This window comes from Callospermophilus lateralis, chromosome 4 (assembly GCF_048772815.1).
Source record: "Callospermophilus lateralis isolate mCalLat2 chromosome 4, mCalLat2.hap1, whole genome shotgun sequence".
Taxonomy (NCBI): domain Eukaryota; kingdom Metazoa; phylum Chordata; class Mammalia; order Rodentia; family Sciuridae; genus Callospermophilus; species Callospermophilus lateralis.
The window spans coordinates 95,912,633-95,934,721 of NC_135308.1; the positions used below are offsets into that span (position 1 = coordinate 95,912,633).

At 40.2% G+C, this 22,089-nt stretch overlaps 1 protein-coding gene across 1 annotated transcript in view; it reads right to left on the reverse strand.

The window, feature by feature from the left end:
• The window catches only part of Tmtc1 (transmembrane O-mannosyltransferase targeting cadherins 1), a 254,420-nt gene that overhangs the window by 42,669 nt on the left and 189,662 nt on the right, over positions 1-22,089 (reverse strand). Inside the window, exons 11-12 of the mRNA XM_076854245.1 lie at positions 16,375-16,488; positions 1,495-1,638 (exon numbers count right to left, since the gene is read on the reverse strand). Coding sequence (XP_076710360.1) covers positions 1,495-1,638; positions 16,375-16,488 — 258 coding nt within the window. The remainder of the gene's footprint in view (positions 1-1,494; positions 1,639-16,374; positions 16,489-22,089) is intronic.

Consider the following 22,089-nt stretch of genomic DNA (forward strand, 5'->3'; position numbering starts at 1 on the left):
AGAGACAGGGTCTCACTGAATTGCCATTGCTGAGGTTGGCTTTGAAATTGTGATCCTCCTGCCTCAGCCTCTCAAGCTGATAAGATTACAGGTGTGCACCATGGAAACCAACCGATAAAGCCATTTGTAAACAAAAACCTTCAGATCTAGATGGCACCTATCAGCTCATATTATATCAGATTATTTTGTGATAAACTCACCCCAATGCTTCTGTTCAAATGAGATTAAATAGAAATATGCATTAACACACACATTAATAGAAAGGACCAACATGTGCATAAATATGTTGAAGTCAACAAGCAATCAGGAAGGTAAGGAAGAGAATCATACTGTGTTACTGAGACACTGAAGACCATCCTATTAGGAAGAGGATAAAAGAACAAAGTAAGCCATGAGCCTGCACAGTACTGGAGAGGCAGTCAGACATGCTCAGTAGCCTATTCAGTAAGCACGTGGAGTGACAGCCTTCTGATACCCAGATAAATATATCACTAAATATATCATTCCAGCCATTTTCACCTTGTAAATTTCAATTTCTGATTTTAAATTTGTGGTTTTTTTAAATTAAGTTTAGAAGCTATATTCTATAACCACCACCATTATTACTATTATCATTGTCCAGCCCATTACCCACATGCTTAGAGTTTACCTTAATAAAACACAAGAAGCAAAAGGACCCGTTAGACTCATCACACTGCCAACCTTTTTATGGACAGTGAGTGAAAACCCAATTTCAGTGATCATGGCTGAGAGCTGCTCCTAAGAGCAAAAGTCACCACTACTAATCCCAGACATGCCTCTGGGATTATGCTCATGCCATTAAATTACAGTGCTGCTTTTCCCAAAGCATATTATGTAATACGTATCTTGGGAAATGCCTTATCAAGGAAAAAAAAACTTTGAAAAATGCTGTGTCTGTCCGAGTTTCCTTCTTAAAGATTCACAAGACATATCAGCACATTACAGCTTCTTGCAATAAAAGAACTATCTTTGCTTAATTCAGCAAATCATAAATTTATTTGGCCATATAACCCTTTCCAATCCCTATCCTTTTATATTCTACAAACATCTAGAACCAGTATTTCCAGAAAGACACTCTGGGAAACACATAGAATTAATTGTGATGAATAGTATGCTTCCCAAAGTTTAAAAACCCTAATTATTCACCTCCAGGAAAAGGTGACAACAGGAAAAGACCTGAGTAGTAAGAAGGGAAGGGTTCTAATTTTTTTTTTTTTTTTTTGGTTCCCAGAGACTGAACCCAGAGGGGCTTACCCAGAGTCACATCTCCAGCCCCCACCATTTTTTTGGGAGGACAGGGTCTCCCTAAATCACAAGAGTCTTGCTTAGTTGCTGAGACTTCCTTCAAACTTGGGATCCTCCTTCTTTAGATGCCCAAGCTGCTGGGATTACAGGCTTGTACAACTATACCCAGCAAGAAAGGGTTTCTTAAAATCACAAAGCCACCTGATCAATGGTGTGTGTTCCACTTACTTAAGGAGATTCCCAAGATTGAAGAGAGCCCGGTTGTGTTGCGGGTGGAGCTGGAGAGCTCTCTGATAGTACATCTTTGCCTCTGCGGTGTCTCTCGTCAGCGTTCCAAGGTTGTTCAGGGCGCTTGCATGCCGTGGATACAATCTGAAAAAGTGGAAATAGGAAACCATGACTCCTAAGTTGGGCAGGCACAGTTTGCTTCTTTCCCCTCAGGTAAGCCACAACCCCAATGAAACATTGAATTCTTTTATTTTAATGGTGAGTCTGTGTCAAATCTTCATGGTCAAAGATTTTTTTGCAGCCGAAGGCACGTAAGTATGGAAGGGGAGCACATATTTGAAACACAGAGGCATAAATAAATAACTCCCAGACAGACAAAGAATAAACAGTATGCTAATCTAGCAGGAATAAATAAATTTTAGTCCTTCAGAAGCCTACAGTCACTTTCAACTTCCTTGGCTCAGGTGCTGAGTTTCCGGCTGGTGGCACTGCTGACCAGCTGCCTCGGCAGTGCCTGCTGTTTGCACAGATGTGGGAGTCCTGTAGGGAGGGATCTTCATAAACATCTCTGGGTTGGAGTGTAAAGAAGACTACTAGGGCTGAGAAAGGATGATGCATAAAATCTCCCCCTAAAAACAAACTCCAAAGTGACTCTCTGTCTTGACATTCTTTTTCCATTTTCATTCATTTCCTTTCTCCTACTACAATTTGGTTCCAACTGGCTTGAGATAGTTCTTGGGATGAAAATCTTGAGCACTTAAAACATTTAAACATTAAAAAATTAAATGATGCACAATTAAGTGAAAACCATCATCCTAATGTGCAAAAGTGAACACCAAGAGAGTGGGAAGCAGATCAGTAGACCAAATTCATGCTGATTAAGGAAGGGAATCAAGGTACTTAATTTCAGAATTATAAATTATTATTAATTCTAAAATTATTAATTTTAGAATTATAAAGAAGCCAAGTCAGTGCAGAATCCAGTGGCTTCTGATACATTTAGAGTAGATATAAGTTAGCAGCCTAACAGGTTTGTTCCATCGCTGTCACTAGAGTGTTCTGAATAAGCCTGTGGAGTAGGCTTAAATGTAGAAAAGCTGAGAAAATGCCCTTGTAATAAAACTAGGATCTGTACTTGCCAATTTTCTTGACAGTCAAATGCCACTATGGCCTCCCTGCTCTGTACCTACTAAGAAGATCAATTTAATTTGAGGACACAAGGGGCCCTTATTAAAATGTGAAGGAAGGCAAGTTAAGTAGCTTTTTCTTTTTTTTTTCCTCTTTGCTCAACTTGGAGATTCCTGTTGATTTGACGCCTCCCTACTCCTTATAGAGCAGCTATGAACATCTTTTAGAACTAGTACTCCTAGGGAGGACACTGTGTCAGGCTTCTCTAGGCTGACAAGGGATAAGGGACAGAATCAGTTCAAATACATCCCTTTAAAGCTTGAAATCCCTAATTATTCACACTGGCTCTGGAGGCTGTTGGAGAAATAGAGTTAGTCAGGCCAAAGAAAAACACGGAGCCAGCATGTGGGCTGCTGGTGGCTTCTCTCTGGGCACATTTAATTAGCACAAAAAAACTTTAGGGGCCCTGATACCAGCTGCTGAGCACCCAGCCTCACAGATCCTGGAGACAAGTGCCTGGCACTCTCTCTGAGATCCCATCAGAGGGGATCAGAGCTATAATCAAAGTCAGAAGAAGCGCGAGGCTCTGGAAAGGACCCTGGGAAATCTGTGTGCAATGATTTCCTTGGAATTGACTGCAAAGCACATCATGGCCAGAACTCAAATTCTTCCCAAGAAAGTTTTGTTTCTGTTTGTTTTTGATGTTGAGCAAAATATTTTGACTTCTGAAAGATTTAAGGGGTGTCCAGTGGGTCTGGTGAGAGCAATTTCCATGCTTCTCATTTCTTCTGTGACAAGCAATAACAGTCTATTGGGGACATGTGTCCTCCTTTAACTTAGAAAAGGAAATTTTATAAGGCTTTCTCTTTCTCTGATTTGTTTAGGCTTTGGAGCCTTCAAGATAAATGTCTGAGGTGAAAACACTAAGGAAAAGGACAGTCTAAATTCCCTAAGAGCTTCCATGAAGGCTCACCTATGTACTAAGGCACCTGCTTGCTCTGCCAAGCAGCTGGCCCTCTCCAGCTGCTTCTCAGCCCATCTCCACGGACTTCACATTCACTCAGGATCCCACTGCTATGAAAATGAGTAGCTACGTACATTCAAAGTTCAGTGACTACAGAAATGACTTACTTTCTTTTCTAAACAGAAACAGAATACAAGGCCACAGAACTCTCGAAATCAAAAGCAAGTGTTGAAAAGTGAAGTAAGGAACAACAGAGGCACTATGAAGTCTTTAATATGCCTTATGCTGTAAGAATGGGTCTGCAGCTCAGAAACCTGAGGCTTAGGACTCCTCCTAAGGTCTTCTTGCCCAGCTAAAGTCAGGGAAGAGGCTGCATGTAACAGAGCCCATCTCTTCCAGAAGGACACTGTGACACGTCAGTCACTGTGAGCACCAATGATAGACCTCTACCTGGAAAAGGTACAGACACTGTTTATGCACAGTAATAGCACCGGTCTGCTAGTAATATCCTTTCACTATCTAATTAGGTTCACCTAGTCACAGCAAGCATTGCATTATTTATGAAACAAAGCAGAATTTCATTAAAAGGATTCTTCACAGGTCAGGAAAAATTATCTAGAAAATTAGATGTAGATTTTTTTTTTTAAACTACAAATCCCAGTGCTATTTACTGCAGACCTGTGCAAGGGCAAATTTTATTTTGTGTGTTTACTTTTAAAATAAATTCGTGTTTGAATTAGCTTGGGTCTAATGCAATCCTGAGATCTCCAGGAGGGGAATTTTCTGTTGGAAAGATGAATAATTTAAGCAATGTCTATGTTGCTACATTGACTGTCAGAATAAATTAAGTCCTTCTTGACTTACTTCTACAGGTATGTTTTACAAAAGTCCTGTTGGAGATTATTCCCATTCCCATCCACAAAAAATTCAAGATTCACTGAATTGGAGCAGAGTAGTGATTTTTCAGGTTGATTTTTAAAGACCAGCATGAATATTCACTGGATTTTCTTTTGCACAGTCTTAGTTCATTCTTTCGGATTGTTTATGGGGATTATCTGGCTACTTCTTTGTTATTATTACTTCAATAAATTAAACTTAAGATTTTATTATAGAGAAACCATGTTATGTTGTTATATAGTTCTGGGATATGGAGAAGTTTATTTTTTCCCCTTTGAAAAGATACATAGAGATCTGGTTCTAGGAGTTGAAGAGAGCTTTTTCAAGTGTTGGGTAATTCTGATTCCTGAGAAACAACAGCCATTTAAGCATTTAAGGGGTTCTAAGTTTTTATCAAGTGGTATTTCCTGAAGCAGAATTAATAAAGTATAGGTAGTCAGGACATGATTCTCCTCCATTCCCCCAGTCATATTATCTCTGAAGAACGAACTTCAACAACATGTTATTAGGATATAGCCACTGGGAGGGAGCAGTGCCTCAGTCAAAAATGGAAGGCAAGGATGAGTTAATGGTACTTTCCATTTGAAAGGACTTTCTCATAAGTTGTTGTATTTTAACCTTCAAAATTCTGTAAGCTTACTCTACTCTTTTACAGTTTAAGGAAGGGAGGCTTGGAAAAGTTGAGTGAATATTAGATTATAATTTTTTAAAAAAAGATATCTCAGAAACACTGTGTTCTTAAATGTTAAGAAGGTGAATGGTCCCTGTATATCTATTTACTTTTTTCCTAATGATACACGAGTCATGCAACCTTCTGTAAACAAATATATTGCTACAAGTTAGAGCTTCCATTTGGAATAATTTCTACTTTTTGTTTTATTTTTGTCCAATTATATGAAATAGTTCTCGGTGATAGAAGTGAAATAAACTCAGCCTTCAGGAAGTTGGCTACAGAGATTCTTATGCATTGGGAAAAAAATTGTGTACTGCTATACAAAATAGTCATGGCATCTCTAAAAGCACAGTATTATGGAAAATATTTAGAATTAACAATACTCAGAAAGTGTGTAAGACTGGGCTCTCTAGTTCAGTGTTTTAAAGTTTTAACCTTAACTAAAGATCCACAGAAGATGTATGTATATGACTAAAGTTTGGCTTTATATTTTATTTCAGTCATTTAAATTTTACAATCTGTTTCAAAGTTAGGGATGCTGTGAATTTTTCACTGTTTGAGTGGCCTGGAAGGCATTTCATTGTTCAAATAATATTGAATCATGTGCTACAGTCTGCAATTTCCTTTCGGAGTATACACACCCTGATTTATTTGTCTGATTTTCATTCCACCCATTAATTTATTTGAGGTTAACTATGCTGAGGTCAGATATTTATTTTCTATTTCCTGTTGAGGAAAAAAAGAATCCAAAAGAAAAACATGACTAGGAAAAAAATCCAACCAGAAAAATCTAAATTTCACTGGACTAAAATATACACAGATTAAATTTTCAGAAGTTGACAGCATATTTTCAACTGTACTAGTCTCTGATATAGTGTAAGTCCCCGGTTTCTTCATGTGATAAAATTCAAATCATTGGGTCACTAAATTGCACACAGATAAGATGAATCATTTTAGTGGTCTACTTCTTTAATTGCTTGAAACTGTCATTAACATTTAGGAAATATATCTACCCATTCTCCCTTCAATGTACTCTTTCTGATCCACTAAAGACAGCCTTGGGGATAGAACCTCAAATGCAATTTAGGGAAACAGGACACATTCTCCAACGAGGGGGGCACCTAATTTGTCTGACCTCTCCCAAGGGATGACCTCTAAGAGTGATCCGGAAGAACTCCACCCTGTTGATTTTCCAAGACCAAGTAGCGTAAAACCGTGGCTTTCGGATGTCCTCAGGAAATGAGTCATTTTAAATGGCTGAATTTTCCTGATTCCTGAGAACTTACCTCTAGGGGCTGGGAAATTTACTGGGCAAAACCATTCTCTACTCTTTTAAATAGAAATGGTGAATGAAGTACTCAGCCTTTCTCAGAGGCCTGGTGGTGACTGTGGCAGGATGGACAGGAAGCTGCCTTGCTGGAGTGGAAAAACAACTAAAGGGGAGTCAGAAGCCTGGGGTGACTTTCTAGCTGTGCCTGTGCTTTAGTTGACTTCTCTATAAAAACAAGGGTGATAACACACTGACCTCTGTGAACAAATGGTTTCTACTGAACAAATGAAATGGTGGATATAAAATATCCATTATCATACCTGTTACACTACATACATGTTCTGCTTTGGGGTCAAATGCAGGACCTATGGGTGGCTTGGTTTGGCTCCCCCCATAGCCCTACTGAGCCCATGCCAGGTGGAGCAGCCAGCTGTCCTTCCTGCCTATGGATTTTTCATCTTCCAAACAAAACATCATTCTCCTCTCTGCTGCCGATGGCCTTTGACTTGCTCCCATCTGTCAAGATAACATCCATTATTTTTCTTCATTGCTAACCCAGTGAACACTCAATCCATCTTATACCCATCGGTTTCTCCTATACTGTGGGTCCTCAGATGTGAAGGTCAAGTCACCCTTCATTCTGAGAAGGCAGGAAAGTTCTGTGTCAACTCCAAAGCCTGTCAGTCCTTCATCATCTGAAGCAAATGATCCCCATAGGTAGCAGAGCAATTTTCCCCAAGCTTTTCCAATATGCTCAACACCAAATGGAATTCCAGCCACGTGCAATTTAAAAACATCCAAGGTCATAAAGAGTCTCAAAGTCCTGTGTGGTTCCTGAGTGACAGATCAATGTGCCCCTGGGATCCTCATTGTAATAACACTTCCTAGCATGAGTGCATTGGTTGATGGATTAACTTAGAGAAGACACAATAGTGGGCAGGATAAGGATGTCCGTATTCTTAATCAATACCTGCCAGCCAAGGACATCAGGAGAGGAAGGGAGGACAGATGGCACATATTCTGAATATCCACATTAAAAATTGGGGGTAGTCATTGGCATATAACAGGCAGGAACGAGGGGCATCGGACACCTTGCAATGCATAGGACAGACCTGCATAAGGCAGAAATGTTCCGACTCACAAGTGGACAGTTCTCTTATGGAGAAACACTGCTTGTGGAGCTGTCTTCTGATGTTAAGGGTCCTGTGATGGAGGCCACAAACATTTACGAAGTACCTACAATAAGTCAGGTCCTCTGCTGAGGGTCCCCAGTAATAAAGGGAAAAGAGTCCTTGCTCTAAAGAAAAGACCCAAGAAGCCAACTGCCTTTAAGGTGTTCTCATGAGAGCAGACAGAGCAGAGAGAAGGGAGACAAGCTGAGAGGAGAGCATGGAAGAAACAAATGAGCAGGGCCCACAGCACTTGCCAGGTTTCCAGAGCAGACAGGGCTTTCCTGGAGGGACAGTTTTGGGTGGAGACAGGTCACCAGGACAGAGGGGCAAAAGCAGCACGAGGAAGGAAGGTGCTCCAAAGAGGAAAGGCAAAAGCACAGAGAACTGGGCCAATGAAAACATTTCACTCTGACTACAGCACAGAATGGAAGGGAGAAAAATAAAGGGCAAGGACAAGGTTCTGGAGAGAAGACAGGCTGAGAGTGAAGAGCTGAGGGGCGGGTTGTGGAAATGGTCAGCAGTCTGCTGGGCGGCCTGCTGTGGGAACTGGCTCGTGGTGAAGTGGTAGATGGGAGACACCAGTCAAAGCTCTTTTTTCTTCCTTAGAAGGAAAGCAAAGGTTGAGAAGAAAAGAAGGCCCACTGATGGTGGGGAGGGGCAAGGAACTGCTCTATTGAGTGCCTGGTAGTCAGAGAGGAAACTAAAGAAATAGCAGAAAAACCAAATCATCATGGCATGGTGCCATCATGTTAAAATACAGGATGCTAAAAAAAAAAAAAAAAAAAGACTAATTTAAGGGTAGGGAGTGAACAACAGTGTCCATTGGATTTATCTGCTTGGAGGTAGCTGGTGACCTTGGAGAGAGCTCTATTAAGAGTGGGGTGGGAGTTGGGTAAGGAGAGGAATGTAAGGATGTGATGTAATGTGACTTTTTGGGAAATGTTGCCACTTGAAAAGTGGGAAGGAGACAAGAAAGAAGAAAGACTGAATGGTAGGCGAGGGGAAGGAGAGATACAGAGAGGTTTGTGTATATGTTTATTTAAAGATATCAGCAACTTAAATTATACTGTTATATTGTTTGCATGTACAAATATGTAACAACAAATCCCACCATTATGTACAACATAAAGTATCAAAAAATATAACAGTAAATAAGAGGGCAGCAAATAAAGTGTGTTTAAGTATGAGTGGGAAAGTACCCATAGATGGTGAAGAAGCAAAGGGTTCTAAGGAAAGGATTACAAATTAAATCTCTGAATAGTTGGGAATGATGGAATCCTGAGCACAAAAGGAGGAGAAAAAAACAAAAGCAGAGCAGAGAGAGAGACAGACTTATTGTGGGGAACCTGGCTCACTTTCCGGCAGAGGCCAGCAGGCTGGAGACACAGGGAAGAGCCCGGCAGTCTGGGTCTGCTGGCAGAATTACCCCTCCTTCCGAGGAGGTCAGTCCTTTCTTGTTAGTCTCCACCCACATAATGGAGAGTAATCTGCTTTCCTCAAAGTCTACTTATTCAAATGAGAATCTCATCTAAAAAATACCTTCACAGAAACATCTAGCATAATGTTTGACTCGATATCATGGCCTGGGTAAATTAACAAATGAAATCAACCATTCCAAGTCCACCACTCATCCATGGGGCACCCAGAAAAAGGAAAATATAGATCTGAGAGCAGACATGTGTTTGGTAGAAGTAATTCAGGATCTTCTACTATTGATGGTTTTTAGTTTTTAGATCACAGTAATCTTAAAATTTTATCAAGTCACTCAGATATTTTAAAAACACAAATGTTCATGGGTAGCTTCGTATTATTCAGCAAATATTTGCAAAATGCCACATTCCTGGCACTGTCCTTCATGATAAGAATAAGGATAAAGATTTCATCTCTCGTGGGGTTCACCTTGTAGGGATAACACACAGCACATTAATAGGTAAGTAGGCAGAGGATCATAAATGGAAATATATGAAACAAAGGGGAATATGGTATGTTTGAGGCACTTATATTTTTAAGTAGGGTAGTCAGGGAAGGTGATAGGAAGATGAAACTTGTGAAAGAAGTAAGGGAGGCAGCCACTTGGATATGGGGCAGAGTGGTTTGGGAAGAAGGAACTGCCAAGCAGACACAGGAACATGACATGACTGGCAATGTGCCTGGGGTCAACATGGGAGCTGAGGAGACATGAAGGGTAGTAGGAAGCAGGTGGTGGGAAGTGAGGGATCAGACACTGCAGGACATAGAGAAGGCTGTGAGTCAGGCGGGAGCCGCTGCTAGCAATGGAACATCTCCATGCCCACTGTGTTGAGAGGAGACTGAGGGCAGGAGACCAGTTAGGAGAATGTCCAGTATTTTAGATGAGAGTTGACACCCTTTTTATTTTCTATTTTGAGACAGGAATCCGCTAGGCTGGCTTTGAACTCATGATCCTCCTGCCTCCACCTCCTGAGCTGTTTACATATCGTTTTAAGCATTTTATATAAATTATCTTATGATACTCCAACCCTATGGGGGCAGAGAGCATCACTATTCTCATTTTAACAGAAAATCTAAATCATATACAGGTTAAATTGTCATATTTACTCATATAAGTTGAGCATTCCTATTCCCAAACTAGGAAATCTGAAATCCAAAACACTTCTGGTCTCAAACATTTGGATAATGGATACTCATCCTACATAAGAGATTGTAAATTAAGCCTATGTACTGGATGCTGTCTTGTGCCAGCCAGATGCCCACTTCAGCTTAGAGGCACTTATTCCCCCAGGTGCCAGAAGAGTTGTCTGCTGATAGCTTTCAGCTCAGTTCTTCTCTGGGCACTGACCTTGGCCCCAGAGAGCAGCTGTCGCCGAGCCTGCGCTTGCATCCTGGGCACGGGGCCCGGCTGATAAAAGGCTGTAAAATTCATCTCTGGCCTCCATTCATGGCAACTCTGAGGGGCTATCCTGGCTCCTGGGCTCCCCATGGGATCAACAGAGGCCTCTGCTGCAAGTGCATCTCAACCCCCCCATCTGCCCCCCATCCTTGGTGCCTCCCTGGCCTCCTTCCCTGTTGTTTCTGAAAACATTCTTAGTAAACTTCCTGTCTGAAAATCTCTGCCTTGGAACCTGTATCATGAGGAACCGTACCTAAGCAAGTTACGTGAAAAAAAAAAAAAAAAGATACATGACAGAAAAAACAGTCAGCCAGAAAGCGTGAAACGTTTTAGACGAGGTTTCATTTTGAAGTTCAGTTCATAGCATGGCTACAAAGTGATTAGAATTCTATTTTTCCTACATAATGGTTAATTTCTTCAATTTAATGAATAAACCTGTCAAATTTAATTAACACAAATATATACACATACATACTAAGAATGTAATTTCAACAAGAGGAAAAAAATAGTTTTAAGCACTTATTTGTGATATTGGAAAGCAAGTCTATACTTTTATAAATGGAAAACAAAACAAAACAAAAAAAACCCCACGAGCTCAAAAAAATCCATCTCTACTTGTTAAAACTGGCTAACAAATGTTACCGGAATTTTAATTCTTTCCAGAAATACACAGCAGCTGGTATCCAAGGCCACTTGTAGTCAGAAGAGAGTTATTTTAAATATTCATTCAAAATAGGCTGTGCAAAGAAGGATTTTTTAAAATACCCTTTGACTCCCAATTTTAAAAACATATTCAAACCCCACCAGCTTTATACAGCATTTTTTTAAAAAGAATTAAAGCAATATACCTAACACATCAGGGAACAGTGGTTAACTAGACATGGTAGATCTCTTTAGACCCTAATGATAATGGCATTTTTCAATACTCATTCCTTTATTATTTCCACTTTCCACACACACTTATCTTAGTCTAATGGAATCTCCTTGTAGAATTCCAGTTATCCATCCAGGAAAGAATACAAAAGAAAATTAGATCAATAAGCACTATTAGCATGACAACTTTCTATTTTATACACTTAAACACATTCTAGTCAGAAATATTTTAGTTTTATCCTTTCCCATGTGTCAGCCAATCAAATAGTGAGTGGAGATTTCTTTCGTACAGGAGCATTAAGAGCACAAAAGAAAATTTAGTTCTGCCGCCACATGAATGCATATGTAACAACAAATCTCACCATTACATATACTTGTAATGTGCCAATAAATATCAAAAATAAAAATAAGAAAGGCAACAACAATTTGAAAATTTTAGCTATGCCAACAGAAGATACTCTGGTCAGAACTTTGAACACCTTTGGAAACAGTTCTTTCTTGGCTTCTGGATTTTTTGTTTAAACATCAGTTATAGATATGATAACTGCTTAGGTATGGACAAGGCCACACTCTAATGGTCCCATAGTTGCCCCAGCACACCCAAGCCACCGTTAGGATAGGTAATGTATCCCCAACAGCATTTCTGGGATGGTGGTGCCAGTGAAATCTTAATTGTATGTTTCACATTGAAAACATCCTTGTGAAAAGAATTTCACTGCTGCCTGGGTGACTGAGAATCACAGCCCTTTTATGAGACTACAATACTGCACATCTGATGCTCACCCACCTGGGATACATCAGCAAAGCTGGGTGTGGCAGGGGCTTACTGAACTGGGGTAGGGGGGAGAGGGCATTTGAGTGAGCAAATGTTCTGTGGAACATGTGACAGTTTCCTGCGGACCGTGGACAGGACTTTCTGATGTGTTGGACAAAGGCAAACTTTATTCTCCACCCTGGGTTCTTGATAACCAACCTATTTTAACCAACCAGTAATTGAATCATGCAGGGAAATGAAATGGTTGATGAAAAACAGATTACATGACTCTGTCACCTATAGTAAAAACTCCGAGAACAGTGTGTTAATTGTGTCATCAGATTTCCAGATGTTTTCTATTCCCTAAAATATATAAGTGGATACTTACAACTTAGCAAACTCTCTCTGAGAGTCTGGGCCTTCAGCTCCCATGTATGGAGTTAATGACTGCTAAAAAGTCAGTTGTGTTTAACTTTTTTTTAGTTGTAGTGTTCACTGCAATGAAATATTTTGCAAGCAGACAAAATATGTGGGAAAAAAAGAGGTGTATTTCCACATAAAATAAGTAAAAATATACTAAAAAAAAAAAGTTGTTCAAAATACTGTTGTCTTCGATGTGAGAACTGTAAAGGACTGGAGAACAAAACTCTAAAAATTCTGAGATAGTCCACTCAAATTAACTTTGCAAATTAAGTATGTTTAACTTGTAGCACTAGAGATTAAACCCAGGGCCTTACCTGTGCTCAGCAAGTGCTCTAACACTAATCTACCTCCTCAGTAGTTTTTATTTTGTATTTTGGGACGTCTTGCTAAATTGCTCAGGCTGGCCTTAAACTTGTGAACCTCTGCCTCAGCCACTTGAGTAGCTGGAATTACAGGTACAGGCTACCATACCCAGCAAGTATCCTTAATTTTTTATTACTCTTTAAACTGACAAAACCGGTAATTATAGCAATGAACTATGGACGTGATTTTTGCAGATTTTAATCAGTAGTCTCTTACTCCAAGAAAAGGACTTGGTTTGACAACAGAAGATCGGTAAGTGAAGATACATTGGAAAATTCAGGATAAAATAAAATGTTCAATATTGTGCATAACTTGCTTCAGGATTCTCCACTTTTAACTGAATTTTTGAGCTAATCAATAATGTACATGCATGGTTAAGTACACATTCAATAACTTCTGCATTTTACTTAAGCCAGGTTAATGTTTCTCCTTCAGGGTCTATTGGATGACACATTTCTTGGGGGATCTTATGCATAAAGAGCTGAATTGTTGGGCAGTCTCTGGATTTTTTATTCCCATCACATGGGGTGAAATGGCAGGAACTTCCCCAGAGTAACTGAGTGGTCAGAAAGCTTTGGAGGCAGATGACAAATATGTCAGTGGTAGTCGGATTCTCCTACACAGAGAATCCAAAGCTCTATAGTACTATAATGGGTCTACACAGAGAGCTACTCCTCATAGCAAAGCAAAGCTAACACTGACGTTTGTTGAGGATTTCAAGAAAGGGTTCTGACACCTCACTCTCTTTTTTCATGATTTGGGTCTTAACCTGAATATATAATCTTGGCTGCAGCATTTTCCAGGGGAGATTTATTCTAGCACAACTGAAAAAAAAAATAAATGAAATATACTGAGAGAGAAGTCAGTAGTAGTACTCCATTATTTAAACATACAGTTTAAAAGAACCAGAATAGTTATGTTGTATACAATTACCAACTTAATATAGTGTTATTTTTAGAACTGTAAGTCAGCCAGAAAGAGATCTCTATAGATACAACCCTGATGGCTCATTTCACCATTGCCTTTGGGCTCTGCGTAGTCATTTCAACAGTCATGGATAATTGCTGGAACTGATTTCAGGTCATTTCACCTTTAACCTAGAACTTCCCTAATCACTCTCTTTCTTACTGTGTGGAAATACACAAAACATTGGACACACAAAAATAAAGTGTAGGGGTGGAGCAGTTGGGAGGGAGAAGAATTCCTGACTCAGCAACGTCCACAAAGAAACAGCATTACGAAAATAAGGGCAATCTTCCAATCTCTAAGGATAAATAATCATCAAAATGATGGACAGTCCTGGTACTTTTCCTTTACTCTCTAACATGAAGAGTGGAAATTTATTTAAAAAGAAAAGAAAAACTATCCACCTCTGCTGAATATTTATCCCAGTGGTAATCACATAAAAACAATGATATTTTTAATCATAAGTATTTTGGATCTGGTCTGAGAACATTAAATAATTCACTAATTACTAGACAGTGCATTTATAGCTTTAATTGTTTTTCCCCATTTCTAAGGGACATATTTCTTCCAGAAGCACATTGCTGGAACAAACATTTATTTTTATTGTTTCACAGGAAAGAAGCAGAAGTACCCACCCAGCTACTATAATTCAATAAAATCAACTGCCAGAGAATTTTGTTTAATTTACACCTTTGCTCACACTGTGCCTCAGGGCCTACCTTATTTGTCTATTTGAATTTGATAGGAAATCGTCTGTTATAGTGAAACAAATTTATAAGACTGATACATTTTTTTTCCAATCAGTATTTTTTAGACAACTTGTTGTTCTTTTCCTCCCTTCAAGAATACCACCGAAAATCATTGCACATTAATTAATTATGAAGGTCATAATCCATGCAGTACATGTTCACTGTGGAACATCTGGAACACACAAGAAAATATAAAGGCAAAAACACAAACCATAATCTAACCAACAGAGATAAGAATTGCAAACGTTTTGAAAACTGTCTTCCAGTGAACAAATGCAATTCTTTATTAAATCTTATAGATTACCTTCTAGTCCATAATGAATAAGTAGTATTCTTCAAAAAAAAAAAAAGTTTGGTTACGATTATTGCTCTGGGTCTCACATTTGTTGTAATATTTGAAAAAGTATTCGATCACAACCTTGATATATATAATCTAAAACTTTTGCTATATTGAATATTAAGTAAGCAGGTCCTAAAGCCCAAAAGTTTTTGATTGATAAACAATATGCTTGTGTAGAATATAATAATGATTTCAAACTAAGCCCTGAGACTATTCAGGTAGTCACTTTAGTATGATTTGTTTGGCATATGAATTTTAATCATGTCTCAAAGTGGAACAGTCTCAGAAAATTTAACCAAATGTGAATCAATCTCTCTTCTAGAGGTTTCTGTGAGCATCAGTAGTGTTCAATAAGAAAGGATCTGCCTTGCTCTATTTAACAACTGATGATTCCAAGGCTATGCTTAATCATCATGTATATTACAGTGACAAAATACCTGAATAATCACCTTATAAAGACAAAAGGTTCATTTTGGCACACAATTTTGGAGGTTTTGGTCCACCACTGGTTGGCCCCATTGCTATGGGCCTGTGGGGAGGCAAAGCATCGTGACCGGAAAGAGAATGGAGTAAACTATTCAGCTGATCGCTGGTGAAGAAGTGAAAGAGGAAGGGGCTGGGTGTCACTGCTTCCTTTAAGGGCATGTATTCCACAGCACCACAGGCTGGGGACTAAGCCTTCAGCACAGAAGCCTTTGGGAGACATTCCAGATCCAAACTGTAACATCATGGCTCCACATGTTACAAGTTAAATACATTTATTATCTGGGGACTTTTAGAGAAAACCATCCATAAAGTCAGAGTTTCAGTTCCACTGAGTAGCCACAGACTACTGCTGGTTACAAAAAACTGAAAAGTTTTACTTTTCCCTTAAAGTCATATCAAAGGTATTCTTTCTTCCAATGGAAAACACAAGAACAGTGTTAGAGAATATACACATACACACCATACTCAGACACACAATTAACATATTCCCAACATGGCGATCAAGTATTTTCTCATTGTTTTTGATTTAATATATCCACCAGAGTGTTTCATTTCTATACTCAAGTGTCTTCCTATAAACATGCAATTGAGAATTCACTGGCATACATATCCTATAAAATGACCAGTATACATTTTTAATAACCAACTCCTGTTTGCACAAATGTATTCAATGGAGTGTTAATTCACTGAGTAAGGGGCAGCAATAAAAACTTTAAAAACAAACAAACAAACAAACAAACAAACAAAAAAAAACACTGAGTGAGAAACAAGGCAGAGTTACCACACTTAACAACAGCACTGAATGGTGAGCCAAAAGACTCCTAGTCCAAGAAATATCCTCCCTCCAAGGATACGATCACCCTCAATAGAAACCCATGACCACTCATGTACAGGAGGGCATGAGTGAAATAAACCAGGATCTTCACAGCACAATAGCAGTGCAAGGCGCTTACTTGAGGGCTGTTCTGTAGTGGTAGATGGCTTCCCTGTTCCGACCTTGGTCCTTCAGGAAGTTGGCGTAGTTGTAATGAACCTTGGCATTATGGGGCAGAGTCTGAACTCCAGATCTAAAACAGATACATTTAAAAAAATTTATTTTAACAGCAACAGAGAATACTGTTATGATATTCCTTCATATTTTACTCATGGTTTTATGAATGTGTGTATCTGAAACATTTGTTGGATTCACCTCAAATAAGGCTTTTCCAAAATTTGTGAATTGTATGATTTACCCAACATTATTTTCTAGGAAAGACGAAAGTTGTGCACAAGTGAACAAAGCTGCTAACTGGGCACCAGTACAATGTCCGCGGCAGGTAAACATCGAACCTTTCTACTTTCTAGAGACACACCTGCGGCCTGGGCAAGCCCTGCCATGACTCCTTAGGCTTTCTTTTAGGAGCACAGTAGGGTCCAATGACAGACCTGAGGGTACATTAGGGCAAAAGGTAACCTTGTATTACCACACCAGTGTCCTAACTAGGGTGCAGTGGGCAAACGTGATACTCCCAGGGCTGCTGTAAAGGGAAACTCTGCAGAGGATGACGGAAAGCACAGATAGATCCTTCCAGTGCAAATTCACATACGGGGCAAACCCATTCTTCCTCTCCTGTGTACCTCAGGGACCGGTGTTTTTATTCACAGGAACTCAATGGAAAATGCCTAAGTGCTCCATGCACACACCGAAGAACCAAAGGAAGAAAAGATTAAATGGATTTCATAAAATGAGTATCAACAGCCCCTAACTACTACCTCCTCTTAAGGAGGTGAGGTGAGATCTAACAGGTGGTTCCCTTTGTTCTCTGCCTCTTCTCCTTTCTTCTTTCCCACCATTCCAGTTCCCTTTGATGCTGGAATCCAGGCTAGCAGGAAAGGGTATCTCCCATCTCTCAGCAAGTCCACAAAGCCACCGCTTCCCTCTGGGCATGTGTAGTTCTCAGGAGGGCCACTTTGCAAGGAAAACCTATTCAGACCCAGGAGTGTGTCCAGGGACACAGAGAGGCCCTTCATTACTCACCAATAGGGGGTAGTAAATTTGAGCTTATTTGAGATAATTATCACATGGCTGGAGCGAATGAAAGGAAAAGTTAAAAGTAAATATAGGCCCAAGCAGAATCATTTAAAAGGGACACATTCCAGAGGTCTGATGGTATAATCAAATTAGTCTGCAAGCATTTCTTTGAACTGTGGTAAATGGCACAGTTTTTTTTTTTTTTAAAAAAACAATTTTTTTTAGACGTTGATGAACCTTTATTTTATTCATTTATTTTTATATGGTGCTGAGAATTGAACCCAGAGTCTCACACATGCTAGGCAAGCGCTCTACCACTGAGCCACAACCCCAGCCTGGCACAGTTGTTTAATATCTATTTAAAGCCCATTCAGTGCCACACACTGTCACTAATTGGATACTAGAGACAGAAGGCGGCCAGAGTCCCTGCCCTCGGGAGCTTACTGGGGTGAGAAAATTGGGGAATCAGGAAATGCGGGTGATGACAGAGTGGCTTGCAACAGCAGGTGAGCTGAGGCTCATCCCAGAATGGGGATCAGGGGAGACTTCCAGAACAGTCACCGCAGAGCTGAGACAAGGGATAAGGAGAAGTAAATAAGCTCCAGGGTGAGAGGCAGCACAATGCCCCAAGCAGAGGACCTAGAGAAAGTGAGCAGGGGCTTCTGAGGGACTGAAAGAAACTCGGTGCTGCTGGATCAGGGAAGGTAAGTCTGAGAGTGGGGAGACCCTAAGGGGCTTTGGGTTTCTTGGAAGAGCACTGGGGAGTCAGGGCAGGGTTTGAAGCATAGAAATGAGACCAACAGTGGAACATCTGAGGACTGCAATGGCTGCAGTGGAAGTGGATCAGGAGGAAAGACCTGGGGCATAGAGACCTGTGAGGGTGCTGCAGAGAGCAGCAACAAGGGGACAGAGGAAGGGGAGGGGGAGGGAGAGAGAGAAGGAGGGGAAGGATTGTCAGAATTGCAGCCATGGCTATGGTAGAAGATGTTCAGGAAGCAGAGGTGGCAGGTGTCAGGTGGCAGGGTGTGATGGCAGATGATTCTCTGGAGAACAACCCTTGGAGAAAGTTGAGGATGATTCAAGATTTTTTTCTTCCTTCATTCACTTATAGCTTTTTCCCCACCCCTCTCCTCGCCAATAATTGGAAATTATCTGCAAAAATAAATCAATACAAGAGAGATGACTGTAGACTGGGCTTCCTACTGACAAGTTTTATTGGAAATCCAACGCTTCCCTGTACTAAATCTGTGCCAACTTTTTTTTTTTTTTTTTTTAAATAAATGCACCTGAGAAGGACAGCAGTGGGGGCAGAGGGAAAATGCAGAACTTATAAAATAAATGCAGATAAAAATATTACACAGTTCAGGAAATGAGGCTTTGCTCAGAGACATTAAAAACCCTGCTTCAATGGCCACTGTATCAGTCTGCTCAGTCTATCATTAACAAAACCCCATGGGTGGCTTAAACAATAGCAATTTATTTCTCACAATTCTGGAGGTGGAAGTCGAAGATTAAGGTCCTGGTTGATTCTGTTTCTGAGGTCAGCTCTCTTCCTGGCTTGTAGGTACTCACCTTCTAGTTATGTCCTTGCATGGCCTTTCCTGGGGAGGGAGGTGTGTGTGCCCAGAGCTGGCTCTGGTGTCCCTTCCTCTTCTCATAAGGGAACCAGATCTATTGGATTGGAGCTCCACCCTATGATTTCATTCACTTTGTCACTTCCCTCACAGGTTCTATCTCCAAATAAAGCAAAATGGGAGGTGAAGGCTTCAACATACAAATTTTGGAGGACATAAACATTGGGTCTGTAACAATCACCGACGCCCTAGCTCTTAACCATGAGGGAGGGCACTGTACTTGCCCATCAGCAGAGAGAGTTGAGACTGTCGCAGTGCCAAATGGCTGTGCCTAAAGGTCTTACTTTCCACTGAAGGCTCGTCTACAGCTGAGGCCATCTGCCCAGGGAAGCCCATAGGGTAACACTGGGGCAGGAGAGGATCAGTGTGACATCTGCAAATGCCTCACAAAATTAACCTGCACAAGAGGATGCAGCTGGAGAGGGGCAGGGATAAAATTCAGATTCAAGGAGTTTGGTTCTAGATTTTGCTCTCTAGCCTGGAGGGAGGTGGTGGGGGTAGGGGATGAATGATTTGGGGGCTACATAGAAAGAAAACTTGTGGATCTTATTTTGATAAAATTGAAAGGGGAACAGCTGGGCATGAAGAAGAACTCAGGGATGAGAACCAAGTTTTGGGGCAATTATACTTTAATGTACTACCTCTCTCGGACAACAGATTTTCATTTCATTGTTAGCTTAAAGAAAGATCAATAGGGAAATTCCATTCGAACTGTGAAAATCTATTGGGGAAATATGTTAGGATGGTGTAAACTTTGTTGAATTTTGGTTGGAAAAAAATTTTTTTTTTTAGGACTCTCCATACTGCTTTCCATAATGATTGCACTAGTTTACATTCTCACCAACAGTGTACAAAATTTTCCTTTCCTCCAGTTGTCTCTGGACTTCTTCTTCTTCTTCTTCTTCTTCTTATTATTATTCTTTTGTTCCAGGGATTGACTCCAGAGGCACTTAACCATTGAACCATATCTCCATCCCTTTTTATTTTGAGACAGGGTCTTGCTAAGTTACTTAGGGCCTCAGAAAGACAAATAGTGCCAGACACAGAAAGACAAATAGTGCATGATTTATCTCATTTATCTGTGAAATCTCAAAAGAAAGTCAAACCCATATAAACAGACAATAGCATGATGGTTATGAGGGACACGAGGGCTAGGTTTAAGGCACAAACCTGCAGTTATGTGGGATGAGTCTAGGGATACAATGTACAGCAAGAGGACTATCTTATTGTGTCATAGATTAAAAATTTACAGAGAGAACAGATTTCAGGTGCTATTACTTAAAAAAAAGGTAAAAATAGCTGGGTGTGGTGGTGCATACCCAGTGGATCACTAAGCAATTCAGTGAGATCCTGTCTCAAAATAAAATACAACCAAAGGGCTGAGGATGTGGCTCAGCAGTTTAGTGCCCCCAAGTTCAGTCCTTGGTGAACCCCCTCCAAAAAAAAATGGTCATAATAGGAGGCAAACACAGGATTTGAGAGTTATGTGAAATGGCTTACCTATAGCAATTATTTCACCGATACATTTCATGGATACATTTATCAAATCTTCATGCTGTACTCCTTAAATTTATACAGTTAAAAAGGAAGAAAGAAGAGAGTAGATCAAAGAAGTTTGCTTCCTTTTCCTGTTTCTCTATTTTTACTGTGACTGAAAGAGGCAAAAATAAATACCACAGATAGTGTTGATGTGGCTTGGGCTCCTGGAGAAGAGCCGAGGTGAGCAGGCAGCAATCCTGGCACTAGCTGAGGGTGACATGATGGCTGAGGGCTGACTGTCCACCACGGACAGAAGTACAGATGTTTTTTTAAAAGGCCTCTCTAATGAAGGATATATTCTCCTATAAAGGAACCAACCCCCATTCTCATTTGCGATAGAAATGGGCATCTCAGACTTCACTGTTTACAAAGCACTTTTCTCAATGAAACTCAGTGGCATGGTAAGGTCTCTGAACTGGCTGCCTAGGGGCTGAGATCAGGTGAGATCAATGCATATCCTGTTCTCTCAAAAGCTGCTGTAGACAAAAGGAAGGGCTCATTTACCACAAGGAGCCCCCTCCCCACCACCTTAAAGATCTATGGATGGAGGGTCCAGCAGCCAAGAAGAAAAGGGTGCCTGTGAGTCCTGTAAGAACTTGTCACTGGTGTTGAAAAGAGTCAGAACTTCCTCACTGCTCAGAATGGAGGACCCAATGGAATGCTGATGGCAATTTCATCCTCTCTCTTCATTTTACAAGAGAGAAAGCTGAGCCTCAGAGAAAAGCTGTGGTCTATCAAAGGTGACCAACTGTTGAATCTGAAGGGCAGCCAAAGGCACTTGCTGTGCGTATGATGGATAGCTCTATTTGGAGGTGGATGCTAAAATACCAATGCTACCTTTCACTCTTACACAATTTATATAATTTATGAAATATTTTTATGTACATGACAGAACATAAATACATAAAAATGTAATTGTTTAAATGGACAGTATGAGTTTTGTAGGATATGAGTAGGATCTGGGTTAGAGTGATAATAATAGTTTTAAAAGACCAAATTTACACTCAGGAAAATTTCCAAGTTTTCTATCCAGAAGTACATAGTGCATGGTAACAGGTGGGTTTTGCAGACAACTTTGATTATAGCATGGATGTAACAGGAATATTTATGAAACTTATCTTTTTCCTTTGAAATTAGCCCAGTTATTCTAATTCACATTTCATCCAAGGAATGGATAATCAGGCCTGCGGAAACACGCTCTGGCTAAGATCAGAACATTGTTCAGGAGGAAGCACAACAGGCAGTGGAGTGGGTGGAGTAGCTACAATTCTAAGAACACTCTGCTTTTCCCATTGTTGTTTTGACCATTATGTTCTTGCTGTGATATTTTTCTGCTGTTTTTCCTGGTTCTCAATAAACATCTAGCAAAGAGAACTTTCCCTGGAAAGCATAACTGGCCAGGTCAGTCTCCCCGTCTCTTCCTTGATTTGATTTAGCACTCTCAGTTGCCTTAATGGAAATATCCAGCTTTATACATATTTACT